The following is a 16,549-nucleotide window of genomic DNA, read 5'->3' as shown; positions in this document are numbered from 1 at the left end:
TTGTGCTTCAAAATTATATTAGCCCCCTATACGGGTTCAGAGAAACTGTATAACTAAGAATCAAAAAATAAAATTATTGAAGTGAAGATATTTATTTGATCAAAGTACCTCAATCTGAACAAGCAAATTGTGTTGAATGGCAAAAAACCATAATACAACATTATGGAACAGAAACAAAATCTGGCATAGTAGTCAGTAAAGCACTAATTCAAGAAAGTGAGATTTTGGAAGAGTTTATATGTGTAAAAAGTCTTACTTTGGAGCAGAAGTATCCAAATGATAATACCTGTGAGCTGTGGAAAATTGTACATAACAACCATAAAGAACAATTTCCCAGGTCGTATATGCCCCTTCATACACCAGCCTGTGAAAGGGCATTGTCAGCATGAAACAATATTAATACACAGATTAGAAACAGAAGATTAATGCTTATGCAACTAGAAGTGACATCTTTGAAAGATTTTGATTTTAGTTGAGGTCTAACAGAGTGGAGGAGGCAGAAATAGAGATGGATATTGAAGCATTAGGTAAATATTGAACTATAGCTACTTCCTCCTCCACCTGCTTTTTTCTACTCCCCTTTTAGGTTGGTGACAATGGGTGAGCTCCCCAACTCCATAGATAAAATCCTACATAGTTGTTCTTTAAATTTTAAAAGATCTGACACTTCTCTCAGCAAGTGCAAAGGCACCACTGGTTAAGAAACTTATATGAGTAAACATCTAGCAGTGCAGTACCTTATATTTATATAAATTAATGATAATAATAATAATAATAAGGACTTTATTTAGAGAAGTTAACTCAGTTACAGAACTAATCTATCTTGAGGCCTTTTGTCAGTTTTAAACAATGTATACAGTATATACAACATGATGTGAAGAATCTGGCTTGACACTAAATAATTAAGTAATTTTCACAATCAAAGTATCAAGCCTGGAACATATGCACTGGCATCTTTGAACACATAAACATATATAAATATCATCCTACATTGGAAAAATTAAACTGTAAAAATGATGCAAACCTAAAGAGGAAAGCAGGCAGTATTTAATTCACTAGAACTTCAATTGTCTAAAGATTTCATCCATTTTAGACATTGATTATGAAAAGAAAAAATGCTAGGAGCCTGCCTTATGTCACTGGGAATGTTGTTCCATACCAATGGACCAGTATATTGAAAACTTTTTTTAAACAATTCCTTCTTTGGCCTTGGTATAATGTAATTTTTACTTCTTATGGAAATTAAACTTGGAGTACCATCAACATCTCTTTTGGTGAAAGATATTGCTTAGATAGATAGGAATGGCTTTTCTAGATACTTTATACATCAATTTGGCCTTTGTAAGAAATATTCTTTCATGTATTGTTAAAATCTTTATATTATTCATTGCATCCTGGAAATTGCCTATACATTGATCTAGAATGAAATGGCAAGCCCTCTTTTGGAGTCTTAAAAGTGTTGTTATGTTTGAATTAGAGGTATTACCTCAAATCACATTACAATAGTTCAGATACGGCTGAATATAACTTTCATAAAAGGTGATCCTATACTAAAGAGGAATGTATGTTTTGATTTTCCTCAGTAGCCATTGACCTTTTTTGAAACACATTTAATGTGAATAGACCCAGTAGGATTGTTATCTAATAATTTTATCATGAGAGGTCATGTTAAGGCTTACATTATCAAATAGAACCTGGAGTTTAAACATAAATGAATAAAACAAAAGAAAAATTGAAAATATATTTTTAAAAATCTATGTAAAAGAAAATTAAAAACTAATTCAGAATAATATATTCATTTATAAACAGGTATAATTGCCTAAGGAATAGAAGGTTTGATATAATGTGGATTCTTTTGAGAAGGTGAATTAATTTCAGTACATATACATTAGGTAAAGATCTTCAGACATCTTTTGCAGGAGGCCACAGGTTCAAACCCCAGTCATACCAAAGACTTATAATAATGGAACAAGCAGCTGCCTCACTTGGCACTCAGCATTAAGAAGTTAGTGTTGCGACTGATCGGCCTGGTGTCAGGATAATGTGACCAGATGGAGCATGATGCTACATGTCTGCAACCTGATGCCCTAGTGCTTAAGTCATCACTATAAACTGACACATTGCAGACATCATAGCGATATCACTGGAAAATTGTTAAAGCTATGTACAAAATCCAAATCACACACACACATATATCTGTTGACTATTGTTTACCCTGGTGTCAGGATAATGTGACCAGATGGGGCATGATGCTACATGTCTGCAACCTGATGCCCTAGTGCTTAAGTCATCACTATAAACTGACACATTGCAGACATCATAGCGATATCACTGGGAAATTGTTAAAGCTATATACAAAATCCAAATCACACACACACGTATATCTGTTGACTATTGTTTACCCTGGTGTCAGGATAATGTGACCAGATGGGGCATGATGCTACATGTCTGCAACCTGATGCCCTAGTGCTTAAGTCATCACTATAAACTGACACATTGCAGACATCATAGCGATATCACTGGAAAATTGTTAAAGCTATGTACAAAATCCAAATCACACACACACATATATCTGTTGACTATTGTTTACCCTGTATTAAGCATTAAGCATATACAGGATGTATTGAAGACAAACACAAGGAGACTTGTTGACTTTATTGTTGATGGTTCAATAATAATTAGAATAACAATTATCAGGTTTTCTTAAGGAGCGAATATCTTTCAAAAATAACCCATGTTTTTGTCTTGAAGAATACAACATATCTTGCCAGATTTATCAAATCAAGGTATTGTTGAAAATGACATGATGACAGGCAGCAGGGTGTTAAAAAAATTGAATAAATTAAATTATTCAATAACAATTTTGTGTACACTGGAGATTTCTGTGAGAGGTGACATACACCCCTCATCTCTGGAGAAAAACCCGATCGACCAGAAGCTTCATTTGCATGTGCAAACTGCGCAAATGCAGATCAATAATCACATAATGTACCATCTGATCTGGGTCTGTACTGTTTGTTTGGAATAATCAATGGAACAAACAACAGAAGCCCTGATCTGTCAGCACATTATGTGACAGCAAATCAGGGTCTTTGTTGCATGCAGTTGTACTTGACTCATAAATGAATATGTATGTTTACAAATGGACAATTCTACCTTTATATCCCTCTATTTGTCCATGTGATATGTTTCAACCAAGCAATTTGACGATGATGGAAAATGTGAATTTTGTTTTTATTCAGATTACCGTGATATCTTATGAATCTACCATTGTGTACACTCAGAAAACTATACTGACCTTTATAAGTACCTTTTCATCATATATCTCGCATCATATATCTTGCATCAGCTCATATCAGAATGTTATCGGATTAATTTACTGATTGATTGACAGAATGCTTGATCAGTTGATCTAAGCATGGATGTAATAGTATGGATGTAATAGTATGGATATAATAGCATGGATGTAATAGCATGGATGTAATAGTATGGATGTAATAGTCTTCATTGTTGTTTATTTTTGTTTCTCAGTTTCTACATATTCTTCATCCCTTGATAATAAAATTATCTTTCGACCCTGCGTTTTTCTAAAAATGTCACATTTTAAGTTTAAGTAAGGGGATAAGTGACAAAATTAAACCCTTTATATCAGCTGAGGATCGTAAAGAAATGATTCAGTTTTGTATTTAAAATGAATGATAAAACTTGTTCAGCTTGTTCTTCATTTAAACGTTTTGCACCAACTTAGAATTGAGTTTGAGTATAATCCTTACTTATATGTATTTAATCACATTTGTTTATTTTAAAAAATCATCTGGATTAAGTCACTTCATCTCTTAAGATAGCCCTTGATTCTGAACCAATTTTTATTTATATTCCTCCATCAGACTGTAAATTCAGACTTGTAAACATGAGCACTAGGTTGAATATGGTACATTTAAAACATGGTGACAAAGCCTTTGTTAGTACTGTGTAATGTGATTTGCTCAAAGGAAAAAGAATTGCTTATCTGGAGTAAGTCTGTTGTAATTGTGTAGAATCACTTACAATCATTGTTGTCATTCATATTGGAGTTTGAACTTTGGTTTCTGTTGATTTTGTAGCAAATGACCTTCATTCAGCTCTGTATAGCACATAATGTAATAAGAATACTGTTATAAACATTGTATTTCAGGAAATAATACAAGCCTTGATTCAGAATAAATATGGGATACAAGTTGCTTACCTGACAGTGACCCCTGGCCTTGACCTACGACTGCAGGGAGTGTTGTGTTTGCTGGTGCATTGTGACCTTGTTCTTAGAAATCTTCATGGAGACAGAACTCTGATGCAGCCATTGGTTAGAATGGCAACACAGCCAGAGACACTTACGGTAAAGTTAATGCATGCCAGTTGTAACATAGGTAGGATGTAGGTATCACTCATTGTGCCATCTGCATGGGTGTCATCGTCATTAATAATGATTAAGGATATGGTTAGCATTACAGTGTATGATCATCAGTACCAAACCCAGTGAAAAATTTGTCGTACTTGGACTGTAGTCAGTAGGAAGTTCCCGTTCATACTGAAAGTCATGGTTAAGTTTATGTTTTGGTCATGGGTCCCAAATGTGGAGAGGTTAGGCTGTCATACTTGGACTGTAGAATCTGGAGGTGCTGACCTTTCATATTGGTATGCCACAATTTTCCCTCTGTTTTACAGGGAAGTTCAGAGGTGTTGAAAATGAACAGTCTTGTATTTCTATCAGGCAGAGAGTAGATAAGATGTACATTTTATTGGAATCTTTGTTAGATAATTAATGCATGTTAATATGTTTAATTAATGCATCTGTCTGGTAATATCCAACCATCCAACCTAAAACTTTGGAATCCTAGCTAGGTACCTAGACGATATGCATCTAACTGAAAAATGATAGCTAGGTGCCTAGACTGTCTGAGTATGCACATAACTGATAAACAATAGCTAGGCACCTAGACAGTATGCACATAACTGATAAACAATAACTAGGTACCCAGACAGTATGCACATAACTGATAAACAATAGCTAGGTACCCAGACAGTATGCACATAACTGATAAACAATAGCTAGGTACTTAGATGTTATGCACATAACTGATAAACAATAGCTAGGTACCCAGACAGTATGCACATAACTGATAAATAATAGCTAGGTACCCAGACAGTATGCACATAATTGATAAACAATAGCTAGGTACACAGACAGTATGCACATAACTGATAAACAATAGCTAGGTACCCAGACAGTATGCACATAACTGATAAACAATAGCTAGGTACACAGACAGTATGCACATAACTGATAAACAATAGCTAGGTACCCAGACAGTATGCACATAACTGATAAACAATAGCTAGGTACCCAGACAGTATGCACATAACTGATAAACAATAGCTAGGTACCCAGACAGTATGCACATAACTGATAAACAATAGCTAGGTACCCAGACAGTATGCACATAACTGATAAACAATAACTAGGTACCCAGACAGTATGCACATAACTGATAAACAATAGCTAGGTACCTAGACAGTATGCACATAACTGATAAACAATAGCAAAGTACCTAGACAGTATGCACATAACTGATAAACAATAGCTAGGTACCTAGACAGTATGCACATAACTGATAAACAATAGCTAGGTACCTAGACAGTATGCACAAAACCGATAAACAATAGCTAGGTACCTACACAATATGCATGTAACTGATAAAGAGATGTTAAGGTACAAAAAAGTTGCTATAACAGAAAAAATAGAAGTACCATATTTATTATATATCTTGAAACAAGATTTCTTTTCCTGTACCATAACTTACGGTTAAACTTGTTGTTATCTGGATCACATGTCAAAAAACTTGCAGACAAAAAACAAACTGTGTTGAAATTGCTGCCCCCCACCCCTACATGTTACAGTAAAGTAGGTAAATAGAATGTTTATTTGAAAATACACTGAAAAAGACTAACCTTGTACTGTTCTTATTTATTTTTTTGTTTTGTTCTTCTTAAGCAATTTTTGTGCAAAACAAAATGTAGCCATTATTCAAAATCCTATGGTCATGTGATGTAGCATAAACATCCATAGTGTGTATCACTTTGTTGAATAAAGACACTGACATATTCTTTCATTGATGTAGATATGTACACCACTCCCTTGATAACTCGCACACATCGGGGTCCAGAAACATCGACCGCACTATAAGTGAAGCACGAGTTATCAAGGGACCTATAAAATAAGCCCAAAACCAATAAAGTGATTGACGACATAACAGAAAAATAAGGCGGGGGTAGGCAGATTATACTGTTGAATACTCACTTTATAATCGTTCTGAGATTAACTGTTAAAAAATATCTCTTCATAACGGTGTACTTTATTATTTTCTCATAGGACAACATTAATTTCAGGATAAATTACAGTATATTGAGGTGATCATCGCAAACATTATTCCACATGGTTTCCGTTCGCTTAACACGTGTACCACTTCACACATTGTGTACTACGTCACTAATTTTTATGTTGAATTGGATGCATTCTAGTTTTATTGTTTGATCCAAATTAGACCTTTTTTTTATATACAAAAGATCGACTCTTTTCGAGAAACAGTGTCGATCGAACGATAGATAGATAGATTTGATTGCGATAGCAGTAAAATGGAAAACAAAAAAAACAAGGTTAATCAGTACTAACATATTTAATTGGTCTACAAATTAAAAACAATGTAAATTAGAACAAGTTAATACTTGCCGTTTGTGCCACTCTTGACAAATATTGATTTTTGAAAAAATCAGTTAATTTTTTTTTTGTGTGTTACTCCTTGGTTTCTCTGCCGCCGAGCAAAATCCGTCAGATTTCTCAACTGCATGAGCTTTACGTAGTCAACATTTTGGCTCTCCAGCCACCTTATGGTAATATCAAAATATTTGATTGCTTCCTGTGCAGAGGGGTGGGGGTGCAACATCTGCGCCTGCATCACTTTCAACACTTGTGTTACTCCAGTTAGAATCGTCATCTGCTGCAAATTTGTTCGCTATAGAAATAATTATAGTTTCATCTGACATTTATTCGCCTGTGGGGCAATCATTGCCAGCACAAATCCACTATTCCATATCATCAAGAGAAACGCCCATCTCAGGACTATGAGTCTGTACAAATTTCTCCCAAACAGCCTCGGCATTAATAACATCAGTTTCACTGAAACATTCGAAGTCACTATCATCGTCGTTGTCTCTGTTACTGTTTTGCTTTACATCAAAGGCAGCTCCAAGACCCTTAATCCAGCACCCGAGGTCTCTTGTAATCAATTTTTTTTTTTTTTAATGCAACAAACGCTTCCCAAAGTTGTTGATCAAAACAAAGACGGCATATACATGCAATTAGGTTCTCACAGAAGTACTCACGGGTTTCGATGTGTATCAATTGATTGACTCTTTTCATGTTTTCAATGAACAGAATATGTTGTGATTATAATGTTTACACTGAAACGGAATTAAAGGATTAGAATGTGACTTTCACACAGGAAGACATTTAATTGGTGTTTATTTCATTCTGTTGCCACCAGTTAGCATTTACCAGAAGTTTTCATTGATCGCTATTTCACCAGACTGTTTATTTCCAGTATAATGACAACTATTTATCATAAAAACTTACATAATATATGATATCTTTAAACAGAGGTCTCGCTAGGATTTTAAAACTGGGTCTTTCTGCCTCTGAATTCAATCACTAAATATCAGTACATTTTCTCACTCGGCCACCAGTCAAAGCCTTTGAACTAGCCACCTAGCTATTGCATCATGTTCTTTTTTTTTTATGTACTCTTATAAAATGGCAACAGTACATCAAAGAGTCTTTCAGTCACTGAATTCTGTCATTGTAAATATCAGCACAGTTAACTGATCAACACATTTTCCAACAAAGCAGTGGCTGAAACAGGACCGGCAAATCTTTGAATTTTCCCACGCACCTATTACATGCATACGAAGGACTCCCGCCTCAGTGATTTTCTGCATCCCAGATCAAAAATTGGCATCAAAATACGCATAATTAAACATTTTCGAGATCTCTGAAATTAATTCTTCTTTAGAACCTGCAAATTTCAAAATATGGATTATATTTTTACGGGCATTAATCACCATTTTCGATGATAAAACGAGCAATGTATCAAGGTTTGATTTATCAACTCTTATTGTAATTTTTTCATGTTCAGCATATTTTAAAGATATTTTAAATACATTTTCTCTGGAAAAAATCGGGAGCCAAGACAGACACCGCGTTATAAGCGGGATCGCGAGTTATCCAGGCGCGAGTTATCAAGGAAGCAGTGTATAAACAAATCATGTTTGTTTGTCCCCAAGTGTTTCAACATGTTTTCAAACTGAAAATTGGAACCAACAAAATCACAAATATGAGAGAGAGAGAAATAATAACTGCTTTAATGCACCAGCAAATTCGTGCATGACCCAGTGTATGGTGCCAAATAATAAATAACCAAGGGTGTATGATATCAAGGTTCACTAAAATTTTCACAGCTCTACTGAAGAGAATTACTACTGGAATTTTCTTTTTTCTTTTATCAGGTACTGGCATAACTAATCATAAAGCGCGAAGGGTACCCAGTAGATTTTTACTAAACTTTTCACAGCTCTACTGAAGAGAATTATTACTGGAATTTTTTTGGGGGGGAGGGGCATTTTTTCAGTGTCTTGACAAGTACTTCTGTAAAAAATATGAAAAAAGCAAGATATTTTGATTTGTCTATATGACAGATGTCCTGTTACTTCTTATCAACTCGGACCAACTCGCAAAATTTTAAAAAACCAAGCTATCTCAGTTTATACAAAGTTCGTCCTGTTACTTCCACTTGACTCAGAATGATTTAAAAATATGAAAAAACAGAGATATTTTTATTTGTCTATACAATAAATTGCCTTGTTACTTCCTGCAGACATGGAATGAATTGCAAATAATACTCTTTAATACATTGTTTAAATTGAGAAAATTTAACTCACAATCAGGAGACTTCCAATTAAAGTGGGAGAGCTGGCATGTTTGCTGTTGATAAAGTGATGTCAGATATAAAGCATAAAAATGATGATTGTGTTCCTGACATTATCAGTCTTCAGTGTCATGGTGACAACACTTAACCCTTTACCTCATAGAGCATAGTGACAAAGTGCAGCATGCTATAAATAGAACACCTGTTACCTAGCCGACCGCGTACCCATAGGCATGCCTGTGATTTGTTAAGCAATGTAGTGGTGTTATGTTTAACAGCAGTTTTAACCATTTTACGTTTTAGATAGACAGCTATTATATGCAGAAAAATTTAAGAGTAAAGTCTGATTGTTATAGCTGTGTAATTATTTTTCACAGAAGAATATTTTATGTGCTTTAAAATCGAGAGAGAACTCGATCACCGGAATGTCAGTGAGGCCGCGTGACCGACCGTAGCTGCCATTTTCCATACTCGAAATTTACATGTTTTTCGTCTGCGTCTACATCACTAAGTGATCTGAATTTGATAATCAATAAAAACTAATTGCTGCTTACATAAATATCAGAGCCTTTACCTAAGTTATTGAATCTTTCGTGGTTGTGATTCTAATCGTGAAAACTTCGTAAGTACTGAATGAAATCCTGCCTGTGAACTGTTAAGCAATATAGTGTATGTTACGTTTAACATAATTTTAACCATTTTACATTTTTGGTACACATATATGTGGAAAAATTTAAGAGTAAAGTCCGATTGTTATAGCTGTGTAATTATTTTTCACAGAATAAGTATTTTGTGTGCTTCAAAATTGAGAGAGAACTCATTCACCATCATGTCAGTCAGGCCGCGTGACCAACCGTAGCTGCTATTTCCGATACTTGGAATTTACAAGGTTTTCGTGTGCGTCTACATCACTAAGTCATCTGAATTTGATAATTTATAGAAACTAATTGCTGCCTACATCAATATTAGAGACTTTACCTAATTTATTGAATCTTTCGTGGTTGTTATTCTAATCGTGAAAACATTGTACGTACTGAATGAAATTCGCGGCTGCCATTTTGGAGAGTGGAGATTACGACCCAGTTACTTTAAATAGCAGATGTCGACCAGTGCATGAATAGCAGCCACGTGATCTGACGTAATTGTCATTTGCAGAAATGAATGTAGCATCTAATAGGTGGGTTTTCCCCGAAGGTGGCGCTACAAAAACTAGTTCAAAATGGCTGATGTTTACAGCAGGCATCGAACGACGCTTCCCGGCGAATCTTGTAAAGGCGTCAAGAGGTGCTTCCATGCGAATAGAGTAGAGGCATCCAAAGACGCTTGTATGAGGTAAAGGGATAATAACCCATTGAGACCAAGGAATATGATACATCCAGGTTTCACTTGAAGTGATGAAGCTTGCACTTAATACACCCATTGAGACCATGGAATATGATACATCCAGGTTTCACTTGAAGTGATGAAGCTTGCACTTAATACACCCATTGAGACCATGGAATATGATACATCCAGGTTTCACTTGAAGTGATGAAGCTTGCACTTAATACACCCATTGAGACCATGGAATATGATACATCCAGGTTTCACTTGAAGTGATGAAGCTTGCACTTAATACACCCATTGAGACCATGGAATATGATACATCCAGGTTTCACTTGAAGTGATGAAGCTTGCACTTAATACACCCATTGAGACCATGGAATATGATACATCCAGGTTTCACTTGAAGTGATGAAGCTTGCACTTAATACACCCATTGAGACCATGGAATATGATACATCCAGGTTTCACTTGAAGTGATGAAGCTTGCACTTAATACACCCATTGAGACCATGGAATATGATACATCCAGGTTTCACTTGAAGTGATGAAGCTTGCACTTAATAACCCATTGAGACCATGGAATATGATACATCCAGGTTTCACTTGAAGTGATGAAGCTTGCACTTAATACACCCATTGAGACCATGGAATATGATACATCCAGGTTTCACTTGAAGTGATGAAGCTTGCACTTAATACACCCATTGAGACCATGGAATATGATACATCCAGGTTTCACTTGAAGTGATGAAGCTTGCACTTAATACACCCATTGAGACCATGGAATATGATACATCCAGGTTTCACTTGAAGTGATGAAGCTTGCACTTAATACACCCATTGAGACCATGGAATATGATACATCCAGGTTTCACTTGAAGTGATGAAGCTTGCACTTAATACACCCATTGAGACCATGGAATATGATACATCCAGGTTTCACTTGAAGTGATGAAGCTTGCACTTAATACACCCATTGAGACCATGGAATATGATACATCCAGGTTTCACTTGAAGTGATGAAGCTTGCACTTAATACACCCATTGAGACCATGGAATATGATACATCCAGGTTTCACTTGAAGTGATGAAGCTTGCACTTAATACACCCATTGAGACCATGGAATATGATACATCCAGGTTTCACTTGAAGTGATGAAGCTTGCACTTAATACACCCATTGAGACCATGGAATATGATACATCCAGGTTTCACTTGAAGTGATGAAGCTTGCACTTAATACACCCATTGAGACCATGGAATATGATGCGTATTTCGGTTGGATTAATATTGCATTCAGGGTTTTTTTTCTCAACATTCTTAAAAATCTTGTCTTACTTCATATTCCTATATGTTTTAACATTCGGCTGCCAAAATTGCAAATTATGAGCATGTTTTCATGCACCAGAGCTGGGGTCATTTTTTTTACAACATGTACTTGTTTACATTTTAGGATCCATATTTACCCACAATGCCTCAGGATGATGTTGCAGAAATCAGAGAAGCCTTACTTGCAGGCCGAGGACAACTCAACATGGATGCCAACCCATCTTTTTATCGTAAGACATTTAAATTTTATAATGGTATTGGACAATTATTACATTATGTGGTGTGAGTTATTGAGTGAGTGATGTCCTATGCAATTGATTTTACAAAGGGCACTCTAGCATTAATTTATTTAGTTGATGCTATTCTTCACACATATAGCCACCATTGCTAAAAATAAAAACAACTTAACAAATCTGCTTAACATAGTTGGACCAAATATGACAAAAGCAGCCTGGCATATAGGTCTTTAGGATTTGGTCAGCTGATGCTGATCTACCTTTAAATACAGCCAGTAACAAAAATAGATAAATCTTTAAACCACTTCTTCCCAAAACAGCTGAACAGAATTTGATCAAATTTGACAACAATGAATCAAGCATTAAGGCATTTTAATGTTGTAAAAATTATAACAAATGCACTCTCTATCAGGGAAACTGTTGTTGTTGTTGTTGAAAATAGGAAAATGTCTAAATTCTTCTGAATATCACTATACAGAAGGGCTCTCATTTGTTACAGTTTATGCCGATCTTCTTTTAGTTATGGTCACTGTTTAAAAAAATCTATAAGCAACTTCTCAAAATAGTTTAACAGAATTTTAGTGTTTTGGAGGGTTTTGGGATTTGCACAAATGGTATTGATCTGCCAACAACTACCATATATAGTTGCTTAGAAGTCGAGCTTTTTTCTGAAAATTCTATCTATGCAGAGATGGTGCCAACTTACAAGTGTGACATACAAAAAAAATTTGATAAATCTAGGTGTAATGTTGGAAACTCTAGATGTCTGCAGTACACAAAAATGGTGTCAATTCAAATATTTTTACATTTTTATGCCTCTTTTCCCATTCAGAAATGTATATGTGGTATGCACTGTGTTTCTCCATTTCATGACGGTATTCATTACACAATACTTGTATCTAAAGTTAATTGGATTTTAATACTTTGAAAATATTATGGGTAAATTAATACTATTGACTGCAAAATGAAGTGTCCATCAGTGTTGTTTACCATGGGTGTTTACTAGCAAGTTTATTGCTTCTATTTTTTTGCAAGACTTAACAATCTGTATTTGTATTAATATTTTTGTTTTGTTTTATAACTAAATGTATTTTGTAATAAAAGTTTTGATTTAAGCTGTAATTTTTCTTTTCCAAAAGTTAGATTTAATTTTGAAGTGATTATTTCCCATGTTGTCTGCCTATGTATGTGGCTTGATAAACACTTGGCTTGTAAAGGCAGTACTCACTTTGTTTTCAAGTTAACAGTCCTTTTGATCAAGCTGCAAATTTATTATATGTACTTGTTCAGTGCCAAGTAGATTTGTACATCTTCCAGTGAATGTTTGACCTTAATCCCTTAGCTTGCATTTCCACATGACAACCCTTTGATAAAACTTGATACTTGCTCAGTGCCAATTAAGATGGTGGTTATTCGAACTTGTTGTGATCTTGTCACACAATTGACACTTGTTCATTTTCAGGCTTTAATAGATTTAACATACTGTATGATCAAAGTGTTACTTACAGAGACCAAGCTCAGTCTTTACATAAGCCAGGGGAAATGAGTCAGACAATATTTACAATGACTAGATGACAGTGGAGGATTTCAGAACTTTGTCAGACAATGAGGATGAATTCTTGGACTTTGTACCAGATGACATTATATCTGGTACAGGATACTGTGAATCACAAAAATGTGGACTTGACTTTTCATTGTTTATTTGTAAGGCACACAGAATGAACATACATATTATGGGATATTGTCAGTCCGATCATTCTGAACACTTTTTATACTAATATGTGATCAATAATTTAATTCATGGATTTATTATATAAATGGATATAAAATGATCAAGCACTATGAATTTTAATTGATTTAATTAAACAAATTGTATGTCAATTTATTTGTGACATATTCCAATCAATAATACAAGTGAATTTTACACTGGTTTTATCGTGATCCATCCATCCATCCTTCCATCCAGTTTGGTTTGTTTATTTTTATCAAAGTGCAATGCTGACTCACTGGCAAGTCATCCCTTTAGATGGATATGACTTGCAGAATACACCCTGACATATAGGTGGTTAAAAGGGAAATTGGCTTTTTGTAACCCTCAAAAGGGGGGGGGGCAACTTATTGTTGAGTTGACTTATTTTTATCGCTATGAAAAATATAAAAAGTTTGCGCTAGTTTTCAAAAGCTGCCAAATAAAATTGCCTACATTTGACAAAATAAAATTCTGGCGTGAACAGATTTCAGATTGTACAAATGATGTTGACTTACCATCAGATATGGTTGCTGTAACTAAAAATAGACAAATCTTGAAAAAACTTTTCCTTAAAAAACACAAAACACAAATGACCAAATCAGACAGGAAATTCTCTGACATAACAGGCTTTAAAATGTGTGCAAGTGATGCAGATCCAGTGAAAATTATGACCACCATTCCTAACCTTGAATAACATTTAAAATAATTGTTTTCAAAAAGCTGCTACACAGAATGTAACCAAATAACTGAAAGTACCCTGACATAGAGGATTTCTTCTATTTTGATACAATGATCTTAAATCAGGCATATTATGCTTTGAATGATTTGTCTGTACCATTAACTTTGCAACAGTTGGAGAGATTTTAATGAAGCTTTGCCCTAGTATATATCACAAATGTGCAGTGTGTTGTGTACCATACCTAGACCCTATGCCTCAAGGTGTAGGTCATTGCAAATTGAAAATATAATATTGATTTTTATCCTTGTCTCGAGTATAATTTTGGATCACTTGAGATATTTTGATGAAATTTTAACCAGTTGTGTATCATTTACAGATAGTATGTTGCATACTATAGCCATGCCTTTTTATTTCTAGGTCAAGGTCATGGCAAGGAAAAATGTAATTCTAAGACATTTGTTCTTGTCCTGAATATAAGTTTTCAACCACTGAAGATATTTGAATGAAACCCAGATATACATCTCATGACTCAGCAATGTCTCATATATCAGAGCTATGCCCTCTGCCTCAGTATCAAGGTTACAGCAAGAAAAACTTTAAATCTCTGACCTCTTTCTGTACAGGTTTTTAAACTTTTGAAGATATTGTACAGTGATGATTTGGCCTGTTATATATCTTAACTTGACTGTCTCACATGTTCACATTCATTCCCACTACTAACAAGGTCAAGGTCACAACAAGAGCAGTATCCTGTTTCATTAACCCAGTTTATCTCCACAAATATTTTGATGAAACTTAACCCATGTTCATACCTATCATACAGTAGTCAAATATGTAGTTACAAGGTCAAGATCTTTAGTATGTTAAGAGTCTCAAGATGAGCATGTTCTGTGTCATTGGCAGCATTCTTGTTGTATATAAATGATATTGGAAAGTAATACAGTATTTACTAGTAAATAATGTACATGGAACTGTAAACATTGTACACCTAGATGAGTGTACCACATTATGTACCAGCATATCAAGATGTCTGGAGTTCACATGAACAGCATAAACCCTCATCAGCCAGAGCATTATGCTTTGTCCTGTTCCCATTCGAGCACTTGTATGTATCCAAAAGGTGATTTGCACTAATTGGATTCAACATCAGGAATTACTAATTATTTTATATAATATTATGTTTTTGTATCACTCTTCATTGCAGGTTGTCCAAATGGTCATCCATACATAATTGGAAATGTAAGTAATATTTTGTAATGTCTTTGTAACAGTTAATACATTCATCTGTTTTCACATTTTCATTGTTCCCATCACATTCTGCAGATGTTAAATTTTGGCATAGTGCTCAAAATTATGGCTGATTGAAAGTATAGAATATTAAAATGAATTTAATAGTAACTTGTTAGCAATAATTATATTTCTTCTTACAGTACTTGAAATGCTTTTAATTGCAAACATTACTTTAAAATATTGTTATAAAATGAATACCTTAAAGAATCTTTATTATAATACATATATACTTTTTGATGAACTTCAGAATAAAACATTTCTTATTTTCCATTTTTTTTACACTTTATAAAATACATGTTTAAATTCATTATAGATCCACTAAAGTGTACATTTGCCTTGAAAACTAAAATTTAATTTTGTTTTTTGTCCCATTTCTAAGAGAATAAAACAAATAATTATTTTTAGAGTCATGTATCTTTTCGAATGATGGCATATACTATTTAATTAATAATTTGTATGCATAAATATAGCTGCATTTGCCTATGTAAACCATATTTTTTCATTTTTGTCTTTTCCAAGACAATGAAGATGAGACAACAGTCAGAATATCCATTTGATTAGTGTTTTTTTTTTTTTAAATTGTAATATCTTCAGTTTTCATCATTGGATGATCAGATTTAATTGGCAATCAAGTGGAGAAGATCTTTTGAGACTGATAGGCATTGGAGCTCACAATTCAAGGTCACAGGGAACCATTGTTAAGTTTTAAGTGGGTGATCTATCTTTAGATTTTTGATCTGGCAGTCCTGTCTGCTATTTGTAAAGATTATTATCGTGGGATATAAAATATCATTACAGGTGTGGATGTCAAAAGGTCAAAGGTCAGTTGTTGATATCTTGCTGAAAAGTCCTATATCATGTGTCGGTGGGTAGGTAGGAGATTTCTAACCATATTCAGTAGAGTATGTGGTTCATCCTTGGGGAT

The 16,549-nt window shown here is 34.4% G+C and overlaps 1 protein-coding gene across 1 annotated transcript in view; it reads left to right on the top strand.

Annotated features, from left to right (window-relative positions):
- The window catches only part of LOC149785920 (E3 ubiquitin-protein ligase rnf213-alpha-like), a 427,433-nt gene that overhangs the window by 328,586 nt on the left and 82,298 nt on the right, over positions 1 to 16,549 (top strand). Inside the window, exons 72-74 of the mRNA XM_089978087.1 lie at positions 4,175 to 4,372; positions 11,794 to 11,899; positions 15,539 to 15,573. Of these exons, the coding sequence (XP_089834213.1) occupies positions 4,175 to 4,372; positions 11,794 to 11,899; positions 15,539 to 15,573 (339 nt within the window). The remainder of the gene's footprint in view (positions 1 to 4,174; positions 4,373 to 11,793; positions 11,900 to 15,538; positions 15,574 to 16,549) is intronic.

This window comes from Sinohyriopsis cumingii, chromosome 12 (assembly GCF_028554795.1).
Source record: "Sinohyriopsis cumingii isolate HCF-2022 chromosome 12, ASM2855479v2, whole genome shotgun sequence".
NCBI lineage: Eukaryota > Metazoa > Mollusca > Bivalvia > Unionida > Unionidae > Sinohyriopsis > Sinohyriopsis cumingii.
This window is presented reverse-complemented; position numbering and strand designations above follow the sequence as displayed.